We start from the raw sequence: 19,401 nt of genomic DNA on the forward strand, positions 1-19,401 counted from the left end.
GCTACAGAGCCCAGTTTTGTGCTTATAAATAGAAATCCTTTCTTTTATTGATAGGGCTGTGCGCTGTGTGACGCAGTGATTGTCCTCTTATATTGGGGCCACCTGACTTCTATTTTTACCGTGTGCAGAAGTGGAAACTAAACCGAAAATGCCGCCTTCTGCAATTAATCTAATTTTAAGATGTAATACTGTTTTTTGGTAATGTGACACATTATACCTTTTTCCATGCAATAATGTAATACCCAGAATAAGTTGTTCTTTATTAAAAGTCAAATCTATCTCTCCTTAAAGGCCAAATACCAAAATACACATACAGGTGCGCAGATATACAGGGGTCAATGGCAGCAGTAATTCACTGTTATCAGGCCTTAAGGGGATAAAGACCCCTCTGGCACATAAGATGATACCATAGTATGTTCGGGTCCCTATTACCGATGACATTAGGGCCAAAGTGTAGATGTTACATCTGTATATACATAATGTGCATGTCACAAGGGCAGATTCGTTCCCAAACCTCACCACAGTCTTCATCCCAACCCTAACCCATCTCTTCAACCTATCACTAACAACTGGTGTTTTCCCCTCAAGCTTTAAACATGCCTCCATCACACCTATCCTCAAAAAGCCCTCTCTTGACCCATCCTCTGTATCTAGCTATCGCCCTATATCACTTCTCCCCTATGCCTCAAAACTACTGGAACAACACGTCCATCTTGAACTGTCCTCTCTCCTCTCTTCCTCTTTGACCGCTTACAATCTGGCTCCCGGCCACACCACTCCACTGAAACTGCCCTAAGGTCACCAATGACCTATTAAACGCCAAGGCCAAGCGACACTACTCTGTCCTCTGCCTTTGACACAGTGGACCATTCCCTATTACTACAGACTCTGTCCTCTCTTGGTATCGCAGACTCGGCCCTATCTTGAATCTCATCATACCTAACAGACCAGACATTCAGCGTCTCCCACTCGCACACCACCTCCTCACCGCGCCCCCTATCCATCGGAGTCCCACATGGTTCAGTCCTAGGTCCCCTGCTCTTCTCCGTTTACACCTTCGGCCTCGGACAGCTCATAATGCATCAATAATAATTCTGTTCTCTTTGGATTCCCAAGGTTCGTAACAATCCTAAATGATTGCAAAGTATTCAAAGTACAGTAACAAGACCCATCGGACCCAAAGAGCAGGCTCAAAAAAATATCTTCAGAGGGGCAATAAACTGGCGCCTTAAGTTCTCCACCTTTGGGGACATTTTTTCTTTTGTAAATGCATGTATTTTTTCCCAAAGTACATTTTTGTATTTGGGTTTTATTAAAAATTTTGCACCGTTTGCCTTCACCAGGTTCTGCATTTTACTGTGTATTGCTGGCTGCAGAATGGGTTAACTGAGACTCCGTCAGTGAGCTCATTCTAAAGTTCCAAACTTTCTAATTCTTTTTCAGCTCCTTTCAGCTAATTTATGACCACAGACCACATCAAAGCTGAATGAGCTTTTAAAAGGTCCAAATTGCAAAAATGTTTTTGTTTTTTTTAGCCTCAAATACACGCATTTAAGTAAAAAAATAAAAACCTTTAACCCCTTCCCAACATCGGGCGTAAATTTACGCCGATGTCAAACTCCCTCCCATTGATGTGGGCTCCGGCAATGACCCCACATCTTTCCCAGGACATGTCAGCTATTTTGAACAGCTGACATGTGCCCGCAATAGCCGCGGGTGGAATCGCGATCCATCCACTGCTATTAACCAGTTAAATACCGCTGTCAAACGCTGACAGCAGCATTTAACATGCGCTTCCGGCAATCTCGCCGGAAATATGCACACCGGTAACCCCTGTCACTTGATCGCGGGTCACCCGTGTGTTGGCATGACAACCTGAGGTCTCCTGGAGACCTCTATGGTTGTTAGTGATGGCTTGCTGTGAGCGCCACCCGGTGGTCGATGCTCATAGCAACTGGGTAAATTTGTTATATAGAGGCGATCTGATCATCGCCTGTATGTACCTAAGCTGATCGGGTTGTAGCATATTCTTGTCTCCTATGGAGACTATTGAAACATGGCAAAAGAAAATGTTTTTAAAAATATAAAAAAAAATAAAAGTACAAATCACCCCCCTTTTGCCCCATTCAGAATAAAACAATTAAATTAAAATCAAACATACACACATATTTGGTATCACCACGTACAGAATTGGCCGATCTAGCAATAAAAAAAAGGATTAACCTGATCGCTAAACGGCGTAGCGAGAAATTAAAGTAAAAGCGCCAGAATTACATTTTTTTGGTCACAGTAACATTGCATTAAAATGCAATAACGGGCGATCAAAACATTGTATCTGCACCAATATGCAAAATGATATCGATAAAAACATCAGCTCGGCACACAAAAAAAAAACCCTCACCCAACCTGAGATCACGAAAAATGGAGACGCTACGGGTCTCGGAAAATGCCCCCCTCTTTTTTTTTTTTTAACAAAGTTTGGATTTTTTTTTCACCTCTTAGATAAAAAAGAACCTAGACATGTCTGGTGTCTATGAACTCGTAATGACCTGGAGAATCATATTAGCAAGTCAGTTTTAGCATTTAGTGAACCTAGCAAAAAAGCCAAAAAAAAAAAAAACAAGTGTCGGGATTGCACTTTTTTTCTGCAATTTTACAGGACTTGGAATTTCTTTCCTGTTTTCTAGAACATGATATGGTAAAACCAATGGTGTCATTCAAAAGTACAACTTGTCCCGCAAAAAAAGCAAGCCCTCACACGGCCATATTGACCGAAAAATAAAAAAAAGTCATGGGAGTAAAAAAAAGAAAACGCAATAACAAAAATACCTCCGGGGGTTAAGGTGTTAAAGGATAAACCACTCCTTGTAATGCAATACCCATGAGACGGCAAAAGTAATAAATGATACTAGGTAAACGGTTGGCACATCAAAGTAAAAATAGAGCAATTTTTATTAAATATCCACATAGAAACTGTGTACGGTATAAACAGATCATCATTTAGATTCTACAATGTGAAATACTATTAAAAATCAAATACTTTAATAGGGAATGGAACATCTCCCAGAAGGAAATCCGAGGAACTTATGTATTAAAGCAATTTAGTCACCAGATTTATACAGGTATAATGTAAATGGCAGAGGTTAGAAAACATGGCTCCAAGTGTATCGCCGGATCCCGGCTTCTTCAGGGGGTGGAGAGTGCTGTGATCAGCTCAGGTGATCTCACGGCACCACTGCCGCGTGAGAACTTTCACAGTACCATATAACAGTGCTAGTGTTACATAGCAATGCTAATAACCACAGTTTTAAACGCCAACCACCGTACGCCTTGTATTACTCGGGAAAGTCATGGCAGTGTTGGTGGTTCACCTATAACAGTGTTTCTCAACTCTAGTCCTTAGGACCCACCAACAGGTCATGTTTTCAGGATTTCCTTAGAATTGCATAGGTGATAGAATTAATGCTTGAGCAGGTGATGAAATTATCACCAGGTGATGAAATTATCACCTCTGCAATTCTAAGGAAATCCTGAAAACATGACCTGTTGGTGGGTCCTGAGGATTGGAGTTGAGAAACACTTACCTATAACATTAGGGTCTGTACATCCTTTCATGCACATGCTCCTGCGCACACAGCAGGGACACATGCTGGTCCTTGCTGCCATCACTAGAGGACCTACGAACCCACAGTGACATGGAAGAAAGACCTCCAGGAATCGGGAAGGTCTCCCCTTTATTGGATGAGCAAGCATGGATTTCCACCAGTCTATGAAATGCCACAAACAACCCAAGGTCAATGTATAAATCAGCTTCTATTGCGCATTTCATAGTCGAGGATGGTTTTAAATTAAAAAAAATTGAATTTTTTATGCCCCGATCCACAGAGAATCGTCGGCACACAACGATGATATTCCTTCATGCCTTTCTTTTTCCTTCTCCCCCTCCATGCGCTCCACACAATGAGGTATTTTGATAATAGCTTATGTTCAGCATCACCGCCAACCATGTGCATGTGGGTAGTATTTTCATAAAAGGGGACAAACAACATAACACTCACGTGCAACTGCCAAATGAAACAAAGGCATAATAAAACCTAAAAAACAACAATGTCCTAATAGAGCAATTGTCTCGAAACGACGTAGCATGAGGTGTGACAAAGAGTTACAAGCGTGTAGACGGCAGACAGAACTTGCACCGCAGCGCGAGAACGGGGCCCGGCGCTTTTGACATTTAATCGTTTTATGGAAAGATTCGTAGTTTCTTTTTTCAGGCTGATGGATACATCCCTCGAGAGGATTCTGCATTGAGCTTGTTGGCCTTGACATTAAGCTAAAAACAATTGAAAGATTTAAAAAAATAAACAAAAAACGAACAAATCGGGTTTTTTGCAGACATTTTCATCCCTTTTCCACAAGTCTATTTCCACAAGAAACCCTAGGAGTTAATTTATGGCCGTTGTCAAATAAAACAGAAGATTTTGCCTTGTGAACGATTTTTACATTTTGTTTTTTTGCTCTTAAATTCTTTGTTTCGTGCAAGACGAGGCTTCCTCCGTCCAGAGCGGTCCTCCTTTCATTGCTTAGATATGACGTCTTCCCTACGGGGTTCCCTATTTTTATGGAAAAAAAAAAAGTTAAAGTGGCCAAATATTGGCTACCACGGCCTTCTAAGAGGTCCTTGGAGGAAGGGAACCCAGATTTGGTCATCTGTCCTGATTTAGTTCTTAGGGGCTCATTAATAGGGCGGTTTTATATAAGTAAGGTCGGATCCAAAAAAATCCCCAGGTCAATCACGTGCAAAATGCAGATGTGACCGTCTCCGCGTGCTGATCCATATTGCTGACCGTTCTTCTGTTGCATGCATTCCTTTGGTCCTTAAATTGGACCATGAGGCTATAGAAAGCGCAGATGGCCTTTAAAAATGAAGAGTTTTTCAGGCGACAACAGTAATGCTCCTTCTTTAGAGTTTTTTTTTCTATTCCTGAACAGTTTTTTTTTTTTTCTCTAAAGTGTTTTTTTGATTGAACAGTGCCAAATTTCAAGCATTTGCCATCATATATATATATATATATATATATATATATATATATGTTTGTACTGAATCAGCTTGAAACCTCCTTAAAAAAAAACTCATCGTGCCCACAGGTGAAGGGCTCATTAAGGCTAGTTTCACATTTGAGTTTCAGGGCGCAGCGACGGCCTGCGCACGGCCGCCGCTAAGCCCCGCCCCATACCGCGCCTCCGCCGGTAGCTCGTCCTGCGTCCCCTATCTTTGTCACTGGGGACGCAGGCCGTGCGCAGTATGCGTTTGGCAGTGCATGCGTCCTTTTGACGGTGCGCCGAGCGCAACCAAATTGCAACAGGTTGCGTTTGGCGCTGGTCGGCGCACCGTCAAAAGGACACATGCGCCGCCAAACGCATGCTGCGCACGGCCTGCGTCCCCAGTGATAAAGATAGGGGACGCATGCAGTGTCATGCGCCGGTAGGCGGAGCAGGGGGCGGGGCTTAGCGGCGGCCGTGCGCAGGCCGTCGCTGCGCCCTGAAACGTAAATGTGAAACTAGCCTAAGTCGTCAGTTCTTTTGAGTCTTATCGGTGTTTTTCATGGATGGCATTGGTACCTGTTATAGTCTATGGAGCCGTTCACATATCCGGATAGTTTTGCAGCCTGAGCGGCCAGCACACAATCACGGAGACGTGTCCGAGTTATTCTTCCTTTATTTTCACATGATACACGGGGCTTAATTTTTTTTTTTTTTTTTACCGTTTTGTAATGTTTTGATCTCAAGGGAGAATTTTAAAAAATCAAGTTGATAAGTCCAGTTTTTTTCTTGCTTTTTTAAGAGTACGAGCTTCTAAAAATATTTTTTTAATGCTCTTTTTGCCGTTATCAGAGGGCAGGGTTACACTTGTGGTCTGGAATAGGGATGATGTTCTGTGGTTTTGTTTTTTTTTAAATTTCCAGTTATTGTTTGTATAGGTGAGGTTAACTTTTGCAATATTGAGGTTGGGGCTACAGCTGTGGTTTAGGATAGCTGTAGCAATATATAGAATATTTTTATTTTTATTTCTTTTTTTATTGTACCCAGTTGCCCCTAACAAGGTCCTAAGAGCTCTATTGGAGACTTTTTAAAAGTACTTTTTTTTGCTGAATTCCTTTGGAGCAGTAGCGCTGACACGTAAGCTACAATTCCAGAATATCACAGACTCACTGTGCACAGCAGAGGTTATCAGCGACCCAGCACTTGATCGTGTGATCGTCAGGTCTGGAGCAGTAACTCGGCTTCTCGACTCCCTGATTGCTGGTAATGTGGCTCATGGACAGGCCCCTCATTGCAGACATCGAGGTTTTACTCTGAGACATTGCAGGATTTCAGAGAAAACAGTTTAAAAATGAACCAGAAATGAGGACAAGAGTCACCTGGGCGGATCTCCACCCGCTTCTTCCCACCCAGAATGGCTTGATTGACAGGACTCTCCCTAAGCTACAGCATCTGTCCCTTACCATGGTGCATCCTTTTATAGTGATTATTCACCATCAGTTGTCATTTTGATGCTGGACATTAGGACAAGGGTACGGACACTATTGATAATTTAGGGTGCACTTGAATTTTCAAAAAGCGTAATTAGGGCTCTGACTGTACCGAGCACAATGAGGCAGTGCCACATATAGAGATATTTCATGATTGATCCGTCTTACCTGATGACAGCCCTGTATCTCTGAGTCTCTCCCATAGCACGTGTATGATGACCTATCGGATTTACCTGTAAAAGACAACATATAAAGCAACATGTTAGTCTACCTCATTGGTTATATCATGCTTCCCCCAGACGACAGCCTCAGATGTTAGCATGTGATTAAAGGGGTTGTCCGGCACTCTGATACTGGTGGCCGATCATAGGATCAGATCAGTGCAGGACCGACACCAGGCGCCCTCCTTGATCAGCTGTCTGCAGGTCCTGCTGTGGTTGGATTCACACAGAGCCGCCACTGCATAGCTCTGTACACAGCATAGTGGCCATTCTTGGGTACTGCAGCTCAAATCACATTCACTTCAATGGGAGCTCAGCTGCAGAACCTGAGAAGGTCACTACATGGTGTACGGAGCTTTGTTGTTGCGGTTCTATACACTGTATACTTCTGATGCTGATCAGTGGGAGCTGCAGGTGTGAGGCTTCCACAATCTGACATTATTGTCAGAGGGCAGTGATACACTCTTATTATGAAACTGGAGGCAGAAAACCAAAGATCCTGTACTGACAATGGGGGATAAAGACTGTTCAGCTCCTCCCCTCTCCTCCCTCTCTGATCACTTAAATGCTTTCCTGCAAACATTGACATAGTAAATATCTAGGTACTGCTCTTCCAAGCTGTTCCTCCTCAATGACAGTGCAACTACTATGCTTGGAAAAGTACTCCTGGGTATGTGGAGTGTCGCCTTTTCTGCACAGGACTCTCCGTACATGTCTGTCAGTGTCCAGGGGCATAACCATTGGGGCACAGGGGAACAAGCCGCATTGGAACCCCAGTGCCTTAACAAACACAAATGTTCTTTTTTCCAGTATTTTAAATGGTGCCTGGTAGGTTGGGGCCCTGTTAGTAAGGATAAACCATCAATGTAAACCCAGGCCATAAATATTGAAGTACCAGACAACCCCTTTAAGTGGCAACTCTCATCAACCACAGTACAAATAAATGTCTTACTACTCCTGGGGAAACTTTCTGTAGGTGCTCCCAGAAAACAGAAGCCATAGGCAATCGCTGAGCAAGTGTACCACAGTGCACTGGATGAAGCTCATGGTTTGGCGGTAATATTTTCTTTAGAGGCATGTATTGTCTCATGGATCACCAGCAATAGTGACTTCTCCTTTTCCCCTGAACCACACGTAATCAACTGAAATCTGCAAATTACGTGTTAAAATATTCAGTGGAGACTTAATGAGTGCGGCAGAGACGGAAAATGGAACCTTCAGGTTCCGGAAGCCAAAAAACAATTCTATAAAAAGATGATATATGTTGCTGGAGAGGGAGGATGGGTGCACCAGTGCCAACGGGGGATGTATAACTTTATAACATCACCTGGGTTCATCAACATATAAAATATCTCAGCCGACATAATGGAATCCGGTCTAGTCATTTCGGAGACTGAACACGTGTCAAAGACTTCCATGATGGACATCAGGGAGCTTGGACTTGGAGGAACAGAGAAGGTTTTCTATACTTATTCTTCTAGATTAAGATTTCAGAATGCATCAGGTCCTGGATTAAGACTACATGGGATTAAGGTGCATCTCATGCTTACCAGAACAGGTATTGAGATTTTAGGGAAATGCCATATAAAGCCGAAAAAATATTGACATAGCCCAAAATTATCCACAGATAACACCAAAATAACATCATACAATAATAGCAATGAGCGAATCTTCTAAAACTTGAATTTGCCAAATATGCTGAATTTTCCCAAAAATTTTGATCCAGACTGTATCAATTAGCTGAGAATAGCAAGTACTCCAAAGTTTCCATATGTAACACTCTGAGGTCTCTAGGATTGTATCTACCCAAAAAACAGATTTAGCCATAAATGTCAAGGTCATTTTAGTAGAGGAATCAAGGGAACCATCTTGCTGAAACAGTCCACCACCACCCATACTACAGTATTACCACCATAATTAGGCAAATCCGAGACGAAATTCATGGGCAAATGAGTCCAAGGTTGAAACAGAACCTCGTTAGGCAAAAGAAACTCTACAAGGACCTGGCAAGAGGCTTTAGACCTGGCGCAAAATCTGCACTTACGGGCATAACTCAACAGCATCCTTTCAAGGACTCTACCACCAAAAGGACCTGAAAACAGCTGTCCAGGTGGCAGAGGAACTGGGATGTTTGGCCAGCACAGAGTCATGCACTTTGTTAAGAAGATCAGCGCTAAGCGAGGATGGCACAAAAAGCTTGCGGGGTGGCAAGCCATCCGATGCACCAACCTGAGCTTCCACAATGCGTTGTCTGAAATCAATCCTTAGATCACTCACCACTATCCCTTCACTAAGAATTTTGACTGGATTTTCTTCCCTCAACTCCAGAACAAAATGATGTAATAAAGCATTCAGCCTTAAGGCTATTTGTACTCGTTGCGGATTTTATTTCAAACTCAGAAGTCAGGTTACAACAGGGTATATTATTCTATGGAGCATCTTATGGGGCCCATCATGAACTGTATGGAGCATTATATGGGACTCCTGATTCAATATGGATATCAAAAACATTTAACCTACTGATGTCTCAATTAATTTTACTTTTATTGGTATCTATTTTTATTTTTTAAATTTTCCAGTAGCTGCTGCATTTTCCACCCTAGACTTATACGTGAGTCAATAAGTTTTCCCAGTTTTTTGTGGCAAAATTAGGGGGGGTCGGCTTATACACGAGTATATACGGTAATGTTTTTAATATTTTTCTGTGTTTTCATATGGCCTAGGTTCATGCACATGTGCTGCTGTGTTTTTTTTGTCTATCTATAGATATATTTCATTCTGTCTATTTATCTATCTATACCATATCTATCTATCTATAGATAGATATTGGGATAGATATGTGATGGATAGATAGATAGATGAAATGAGATGGATAGATGGAATGAGATGGATAGATATATAAAAAATAGAGAACAACAGCACAGAAAAAAGTAGGGTGCAAAGCCTCACAGGCACATACCAGTCCTTGTAAATAGAAAATCAAAAAAGATAGAGGCAGCACACCATATGGATTTAGAAAAGTGTTTTTTAATAGCCCATGTGGCGACGTCTCGGTCTCAAGTGCAGACCTTTCTCAAGCAGTTATGGGTTGCCCTCCCAGGGCCGTGTTGTACTCCGTACCGGGCCGGTATCAGTGGGACGTGTCACAGCAGCGGTGACCCGGACCGTGGACCTGGGCGCCCAAGTAATAGAAAGATGTTGAATGGTGGAATGTAGTTAAATTAATAGTTCGTGACGCCACCTGTGGTGTTCGGCAAGGGAGGTGTTAAGCCGACACTGCAGACAGATCCTCCGGGACAGATGGTGTGGTGCAGCAATGATGTTATAGCCCTCCACAGGCAGGGCCGCTGTCCCAGGGCAGTGTAGATGTGGAGACACTTAGATGGTGTAGTGTTTAGCGCAGGGGATGCAGCAGTGTCAGGCGGACGGACGCAGGAAGGAATGGAGGACACCAGGGCATGTAGTTCCAAAGCTTTACTCACAGTCTGTAGTGCCCGCTTCAGTGCCAGGGACTCAGTCAACCTCCAGGCAAGATGGAATGCTCCCTTCCACACTCCGCCAACTTATGTGCCTTTTCTGAACGTCTCCTCTATAGAGCCTTTAAGTGTGAAGATCTCCTAGTACTGAGTTACACTGGAGTTCCTCCTGACAGATGTTCCCAAGAACTCTACTTGCACGGCAGACAGCTGTAGCCTGCTTCGGGGACTCTGTACTCCTAAATCCTGGCTCTCTATCCGTGTTGCTGTTGTGCCCTCAAGTCTTACATGGGAGTAGTGCATTTACAGCCCACTATTCCTCCGGTGTATGCTGCAGAACCATTAGTGTCCATACAACCTCGGGGACCGTGCCCTGGCCTTGCGCTTAGAACTTCTAGGCAGGGTTCATCCTCTAACCCACGTCCTCTCTGTTCTCTTTTACTCCTACGTTCCGTACTTGTCCTTTTCCCTTCTATGGAAGCTCAGGCTTCGGTTCAATGTCCTTCTCCTTCTTTCCTTTCCTGTGCCAGCTGGCTCAGATCACTGAGGCAGCTCTTCCAGGGATCCCCACTCCTCCCGAGTGGCTTTCTCTCTCCTACTCCACCTCTGAACTCAACTCAACCCAACTGAACCTCAGTCCTGGAACCGTCCCGCTCTTTTATTGTATTCCAAACTCCACCCACCTCCCAGCACGTCTAGTGCTCCAAGCAGGGAACCACCAAAGGTGCTCTGCCTCTCTCTAAGCAAGGAGCCGCAATGTGGTTTTGCTGAAATACTCTATTGTGTGGGGTGCGAGTGTTGGAGCGTGGTCAGGAGCCTCCAACTTACCTGGATGGTGGGGCACCCACACCTTAGGAGAAGGTGCAGTACCTCTGTGGCGACTGAGCCTCAGGGGCGCCAGAGTTACAATAGTGCATATGCTCAGTATTTAAGGCAACCCAAATAACAAGTATTCAGTAGCAATTTATAATAATAAATTTACACAAAAGTGCAATATAGCTCAATGATATAAAGTGACAGAGTGCAAAATATCGTGCAAAAATATATAATATAATATACAAAACATGTATATAAAGTAATTGATCATTAAGACCAGCTGTGCAAAGTCATACATCATGACTCACCCCGTCCTGACACATTGCACCAAAAAACGGCATCCAGCAACAGGTAATGCGCATGTCATAGAAACTAGTTCAACTATAGATGGACGTTGCTATCCGGTCATGCGCATTTACATCCTGAAATTCATGCCGCGCCATCTTAGAATAAGGTAACAACGCGCTCACGTGCCAGACACGGCTGACAGCCATTTCAACTCATGCCTGGTCAGTAAATAAAGGCAATATTTTTAAGACGCCAACTCAAACAGAAAACAAATAATAAATGCTTGCACCAACAAAATCAAAATAATATATCAGATAACGCTAAACACTGGTAAATAAATACTAGCGGAACATTGGTGCAGATCTACAGATAGATAGATCTATAAATAATATCTATGTGTGTGTGTAATGGAGTGTGGGTTGGACAAATGTAAAAGAGGTTGGACAGAAATGACATCACAAAACTTTTTTTTTGCTAAACAACATATCTTTATTTAGCTTACAAAAACGCATACAATCCACATGAAAAAAACGCATGAAAAAAACGCATGAAAATCCGCATCAAAAACACGCAGATTTTTATCTGCGTTTTCTGCCAAGAGGTGCAGATTCTGTGCAGAAAATTCCACAGGCAAATCTGCAATGTGTGCACATACCCTAGCAGTCTTAGTACCAGGAAGATATGTCACAGAGATATCAAATCGAGAGAAAAGAGGGCCCACCAGGCCTGTCTAATATTCAAGCACTTAGTGGCATCAACATACAGTACATTTTTTTTGATCAGTAACGACCGTTACTCTATGCCTAGCCCCGGCCAACCGCTGCTTTCATTCCCCGAAATCTCTCATAACAGCCAAGAATTCCCGACTGCCTATATCATAGTTGGACTTTGCTTGTGAGAACTTTCAAGAAAAAAAAGCACAAGGATGAAAGTAAACGTTTTATTTCTATAGCGCCAACATATTCGCAGCACTTTACATTTTAGTGGGGACTTGTACAGACAATAAAAGATACCAGGAGGAGTGAGGGGTCCTGCTGCTCGCAAGCTTACAATCGATGAGGAAGTAGGGGAGACACGAAAGGTGGATGGCAAGAATTGCTTTCATTGTGCGGTCCACCATCAATATAACAAATAGGGTGTCCACATAATGCTGCATGAACCGGTCACCAACAAGTATGTGTACAGTCACAGAGGGCTATTAAGCGCATGTAGGGTGTGTGAAGAGATGATACGAGGGTCCTAGTTTTGAAGAAAATTTTGTATTGTCAAAACAGGGATAGTTAGATAAGTGAGGTGGGACAATAGGCCAGTCTACAGAAATGCGTTTTTAGGGCATGCTTAAAATTGTCGGTTGTGGAGACAAGGTGAAACCGCATGGACCAGTGATCGTCCTGCCGAACGCCCACTCTCCCTTTAATGTGGGCGTAATACTACTCAGACAACACAGGGTGAGGGTAAAACAGTGTGATGATGCTTTATTGAACCACAAAACAGGCAGATGACACGTAGAACAGTCCCAGCAAAATACCCCAAGATGGTGCACATTACAGAGTCTCATCCTTCTGCTCACTCACCGTGATAATGGCAGCTGTTACTTTAGAACTCCCCACCTGTGGCATGCACACAGAGAGGAGGCAACGACAAGCGTAGGAAGATGAGAGTCCATTGAGATACAAGGCCAGTTGACCTGAGGGTCACAACTTGGCTTCTCTGAACATCTCCATGGAGCCAGGCGACCTGCGGGTGCCAAACCTGGCTTTCTTCAAATGTAACCATGGTTCAGTGATGGTCAACAGAGCAGATCTGTATCCTTCCAACCGGGGCTGAGGTTGTTTCCCGTAGAATGATAGATCCGTGTCCCTCGTGATGGAGCCATGATGTATTGGCAGCAGTCCCCTGGATGTCTGAATGTCTTGGCAAAATCTCTGGCTGTCTCTCTCTGTCTCCCTGTATAGAGGCATGTAACCTCTTTTTATACTTAACAAGTGTCCTTCATTCAGTATTGACATAGAGGTTAAGAATGGAGATGAGATCAAGTAGCATTAGATGACTATTTAATCTATTTGAATAGTTTTTCCTCCTCTGTTTTCGAAGTCACCAAACTATCTGGCCTAACACAATGCATAATTAGCATATGAGTAAACATCACTAGTCATCAAGGATAAGCGCACAATATGCTATATGAAATGTCAATATTACAGGCTTACCCAAGGAAAAGTCTGTTTTCTTGACCAACACCTAAAATAAAATGTCAACATACAGATAGCAGTCTATTCTTCTTGGTTTGCTAAAATAGACATCTGGTTAATGCTGTGTCTCCACATGGGTATTGGGGATCGAAGTGTCCTTGGTAATGCATTCCATAGAATTGGCGCAGCTTGCGAGAAGTCCTGGAGATGGGAATGGGAGGTTCTGATTATTGAGGCTGTTAATCTTAGTTCATTAGCAGAACGAAAGGGCATGGGTCGGGTGGTAGACTGAGATGAGGGAGGAGATGTAGCGTGGTGCTGAAACATGGAGAATTTTGTGGGTGAGAAAGAGATAAACCCTTGCTGCTATTTCAATGACTAGTTTAAACCACAGCAGTATGGCTGGACACCAAAATTATACTATCACCAAGCAGAAAATACCAGCAGGGGGAAAAAATATAAAGCTTCACCCAAAAGGTGATAGGGCAGACAAATGAGCAAATAAAAAGACCTATTACCCTCAAAAGACTGCAGCAGGAAAAACAGAAACTAAAAACTCAGAGAAAAGAAGAATCTGCTTGTGGCTCACCAGACAGAGAAGCACAAGCTCAGGGGTTCAAACCCAGACGTATGACAGAGAGGCCACATGATCCCTCTCTGCCAATATCCTGTGTGAAGCTGTCCTTTCTATGCTAATTGCAGAGATCACATGATACCTCTCTGCCAGTGAGCTTAGAGGGAAATAACAGCTTTGAGTCAAAGAGTTCCTATAATGAATTTTGATTATTTTTATCTGATCATTGGGGCCCATTCCTGAGTAATAAAAAGTACAACGGACCCGAGCGACTGTCCGCCAACCCATCTTCCCTGGTTCCCGCTCTGGAGGATACATTGTGCTCCTGTAAATATGACTTATTCTGTAGCAAAACAAAGCTGTTCATTAAAGCGTCCACCTGTTTATGAGACAGCAGCTGTGCGCCGCCCGTGTCACCGTGACACTTATCGGTGAGAACGGAGCTTAATCAATCACGGAGCCTCCTGACGGCATTCTGGGTAACAAGCTGCACGAGAGTCGGGTTTTTTTTCCTTTTTATTTTTTTTTTCGCACTTCCCCGGAGTAAGCTTCCTTCATGATCAGCATCATGATGGAAATGACACCTGGGAAAGAGAAATTGGGTTGGACTTTTGCCACCCATTACTAAGTTCTACACCAGTGAAGCGGGGATTTGAACCGGGCCCAAATCCTGCAGAGGATCCGTGCCAGCCTTAATGATCTGATGCTTTCTGAAGGCTGCTGTCTGCTCCTCCAGACTATAACATAAAGGTCACACTTTATATCCCAATCATATTCATTAATGGAAAGGCCTGAAGCATGCGGCTTTGGAAAATATCATAGCACCCCCTCCACATAATGCGAAATGGGGTGTTGGATGGAAAAAAAAAAAAAAAAAAAATCGCAGGAAAACTGCCAGTGCCAAACACGAGTAATTAATGTGATCTTTACCTGAAAAATTCTCTTTATTGTAAACGAGAAAATTTAGGCTGGCAGTCATATAGAGACTTGGCCTATTTGGAGGTATCTGTGCTCTGGATTAATAGAATCAGACTCCTCCAAAAAAATGATGATCCTGAAGTGACCGACGGGCTAAGTGCAAGAACAAAGGATGAAGTAAATCATAGATTGTCATGAAGTTCAAGAAAGCAAGCACCGCCGCTAGCTCGTCAGAAAAAGATGCACACAGCTGATCAAAAATGACCGCTTAGATACAATTACCCAAATCTCAGGTTGCTCACCAGAGAAAAAACAGTAGTACAATGTCCAAAAAGATGAAAGAGGTGGCACTCACCAAATTAAAATCCATGCTTTATTAGTCCAACTTGTAAAATTACAAGTGTGAGGACGACAGCCGTTTTGCGCTGAACAGCGCTTCTAATGGCACTGACCCGTAGAAGTGCTGTTCAGCGCGAAACGGCCGTCTTCCTCGCACTCCCTTGCCCTCCCTCCAGCTGAAGATGTAGTTTTACAAGTTGGACTAACAAAGCATGGATTTTAATCTGGTGAGTGCCACCTCTCATCTTTTTGGAAATAACAGATTGTATCAACTAGTTCATTGATCTTATCTGATAAACTCTGTTATACTCCAGAGCTGCACTCACTATTCTGCTGGTGCAGTCACTGTGTACATACATTACTGTTACGGTTGCTGTAGCAGAGAGGGAAGGAGGAGCAACCCGGAAGTGGACCCTCTGGGTCATGGCTCCAGAGCCCCCGAGGGCGAGCGCCCAGGTGAGGACCACCCCTTATACAGGGAGTGTTAGGGGCAGACCCCCAGGGGATGGAACCGCGACAGCCGGAACCAAAGGGACGACTGGGGTTTAAGTCTGGAGTGGAGGCACAGGCAGGTCCGAAGACGGAGCACAGGGACCACAGAGACCGCGGATAATGGGCAGGAAGCAGGACCGGAGCGCAGCGGGTGGCAAGGGCCGGAGACTGCAAAAGAGGAGGCACTGATATAACACTGAGCGTACTGCAAGGCAGACAAGCAGGGAAGATCAGAGACAGCACTAGCAGTGGCAAGGCAAACAAGCAGAGACACAGAGGACAGCGCAGACAGAAGCGTTAGGATGGGGGGCCTGAGACACAGAGACCGCTGCCAAGAGACAGCGTCACCGAAATCGTAGACAGGCGTCTTACCAGTCCAGACGCCGGCCATAAGCAGCGATGGGCGCCGCCATGTTGGAGGCGGGGCCATGCGCGTCACACTACCCAGGAGGCTGCGCGGCAGGAGGACGGCAGTGCGCAGGTGCCCGACGCCGAGGGAACCGGAGGCCGGGCGCGGGGACGCACCGGAGAGCAGGAACGCGCCGGGATGTGTGCGCAGGGGACGAGGTAAGGGCTGGGGCCGTGACAATTACATTAGTGATCCTGTACTGATCCTGTACTGATCCTGAGTTACATCCTGTATTATACTCCAGAGCTGCACTCACTATTCTGCTGGTGCAGTCACTGTGTACATATGGGTCACCCCCCCTGGCTTCACCCAGGGCTGTGGGGTACTCGGTACCGGGCCGGTGTCAGGGGGATGATGTGTCACAGCAGCGGTGACCCGGTCCGTTGCCCTGGGCCCCAATATCAATGGCAGTGGTGTTTGGTTGTAATATAAAGTTCGTGACGCCACCCGTGGTATTTGGCAAGTAAGATGGTAAGCCAATGCTGCTTGCAGATCCACTGGGACTGATGGTGTGATGCAGCTAAGATGATGTATCTCCCCACATGTGGAGCTGTAGTCCCAGGACAGTGTATAGGTGCGATGGAGGAGTAGGGGCACAGAATGGTGTAGATGTTGATACCCCCAATGTAGCGGTGCTGATGCGGGAATGAATGGAGGACACCAGGACTTGCAGTTTCAAAGCTTTACTCACAGTTAGTAGTGCACACAGGTACCCGCTTCGGTACCGTGTCCTCCGGGACCGAGGCCCAGCCAACCTCCAGGCAAGGTAGGGCTTTCCCCGCCAGCACCCCTCCAACATGTGCCTTTGCTGAAGGACTCCTCTATAGCACCTATTGGTGTGAAGAGCTCCAGCACCGTGGTTCTCTAAAGTTCCTCCTGTCCGATGTTCCTAACAACTCTCTCACTTGTATGACAGACAGCTGTAGCCTGCTTCGGGGACTCCCTTCTCCTGAATCCTGGCTCTCTATCCATTTCGCTGTTGTGTCCCAAGTCTTGGATGGGAGTAGTGCATTTACAGCCAACTACTCCACCGGTGTCTGCTGTAGAACCATAAGTGTCCATACAACCTCGGGGACCGGGCCCCGGCCGTGCGCTGAGAACCTATAGGCAGGGTTCCTATCCAACCCACTCCTCTCTGTTCTCCTTCCACTTCGTTCCATACTTGTCTCTCTCTCTCTTATGGAAATGCAAATGTTCTATGTCTCTCTCTCTCTCTCTTTCCCGTGCCAGCTGTCTCAGGTCACTGAGGCAGCTGCAGCACTCTTTCTTCTCTTTCTTTCTTCCAGGGACCCTCACTCCTGTCTGAGTGGCTTCCTTCCCGACTGACCTTGTGTCAGCCTGTCCCCCTCAGGGACGGACTCCAGACTCCCCTCCAGTCAGACTGACCTAACTCTCTCTGACGGCCCCCCTAAGGGACTAACCTGTAATTCTATCTTTCCCATTCTTTTTATACTAACGCCACCCACCTCCCAGCACATCTCGTGTTACGAAGCAGGGTTCCACGAAGCGTGCTCTGCTACCCCCAGCCTGAAGCTGCAAGGTGTCCCTGCTGAACTATCCTGTGTGTGGGATGCAGGTGTTGGAGTGTGGTAGGGAGTTCCCACCTTACTGTCAAAAAAAAAAAAAGTTTTTTCTAATAGAATCATAGAATCATAGAATCGTAGAGTTGGAAGGGACCTCCTGGGCCATCTGGTCCAACCCCCTGCTCAAAGCAGGATTCGCTAAATCATCCCAGTCAGATGTCTGTCCAGCCTCTGTTTGAAGACTTCCATTGAAGTAGAAGTAGAACTCACCACTTCTCGTGGCAGCCTGTTCCACTCATTGATCACTCTAACTGTCAAAAAGTTAGACATCTAGATGGTGGTTACCTAGATGGTGGGGCACTACACCTTAGGAGAAGGTGCAGTACCTCTGTGGCGACCGAGCCTCAGGGGCGCCACATATACATTACTTATCCTGTACTGATCCCGAGTTACATCCTGTATTATACTCCAGAGCTGCACTCACTATTCTGCTGGTGGAGTCACTGTGTACATACATTACTGATCCTGTACAGATCCTGAGTTACGTTCTGTATTATACTCCAGAGCTGCACTCACTATTCTGCTGGTGCAGTCACTGTGTACATACATTACATTACTGATCCGGAGTTACATCCTGTATTATACTCCAGAGCTGCACTCACTATTCTGCTGGTGCAGTCACTGTGTACATACATTACATTACTGATCCTGAGTTACATCCTGTATTATACCCCAGAGCTGCACTCACTATTGTGCTGGTGGTGAACTTTTCCAAATTTTTTCGCTTTACAGCCACAAACTTGTTGTTTATTGGGATTTCATAGGATACAAATACAAAGTAACAAATATTTGTGAAATGTAAAGCAAATAATACATTGGTTTTCTAAATATTTAGAAAAATATAAATCTGAAAATTTTGAGCTGCATTTATATTCACAGTACATAATAATAAAATAATACTGATAACAATTTAGTTGCAACTGATACAAAATGTGGGTGTAATTGTAGAGGGCGCAGAAGCAGCAGTCACCTCTTCCCCTCGACCCAGATGCCTAAATGCTCTTCTATCATATGAGAAGTCATCAGTTTTTTCCAGCACAAAACGTTTCCGCCGTCAGGATAGAAAACAACATAAATGTTCTTAAAAATACCAATCGGCTAGATACAATAGGAGTATTACATGTGCGGGTCCATGACTATTTTTGTGTGTGATATAAATAACACTATGGTCCTACCCAGCGAAGAAAGGAGCATTGATGAACCCCAGAAGGAGCAGAGGACACGTCACATATTTTATGTCGTTTCCAGGATTCCAGCAAGTTTACTGTCCGGTGCCGAGGTCGAGGAACACAAAGTCGCCAGTGTCAGACCTCTAGAGTTTGGCATTTATACACAATGGAGGTTTGACGTGGTCATTGATTTATATATATTGTATGCGTCCTCCGCAGAATATATAGCTACTCTTCATGCTAAGGACTTCCTAACATCATGTTGCCTTGACTACAAATTCCATTTTTGCCCCTCAAAAATAATAGCAAAAATATTACAGTCCTAAAAAAAAAGTCAAATGTTTAATTAAGGGTTAAAGAATAACTAAACTTTGGTCATATGTTTTAGAATTTTTGG

The 19,401-nt window shown here is 44.5% G+C and overlaps 1 protein-coding gene across 15 annotated transcripts in view; it reads right to left on the reverse strand.

The window, feature by feature from the left end:
• TCF4 (transcription factor 4) overlaps positions 1-19,401 on the reverse strand; it is a 552,151-nt gene that overhangs the window by 277,940 nt on the left and 254,810 nt on the right. For all 15 annotated transcript variants that reach the window (XM_073543843.1, XM_073543847.1, XM_073543839.1 and 12 more), the window contains one exon: positions 6,699-6,763. In XM_073543843.1, the coding sequence (XP_073399944.1) occupies positions 6,699-6,763 (65 nt within the window). The remainder of the gene's footprint in view (positions 1-6,698; positions 6,764-19,401) is intronic.

The sequence above is a fragment of the Dendrobates tinctorius genome, unplaced genomic scaffold (genome assembly GCF_039654945.1).
Source record: "Dendrobates tinctorius isolate UK_male_01 unplaced genomic scaffold, ASM3965494v1 ptg000135l, whole genome shotgun sequence".
NCBI classification, from domain to species: Eukaryota; Metazoa; Chordata; class Amphibia; order Anura; family Dendrobatidae; genus Dendrobates; species Dendrobates tinctorius.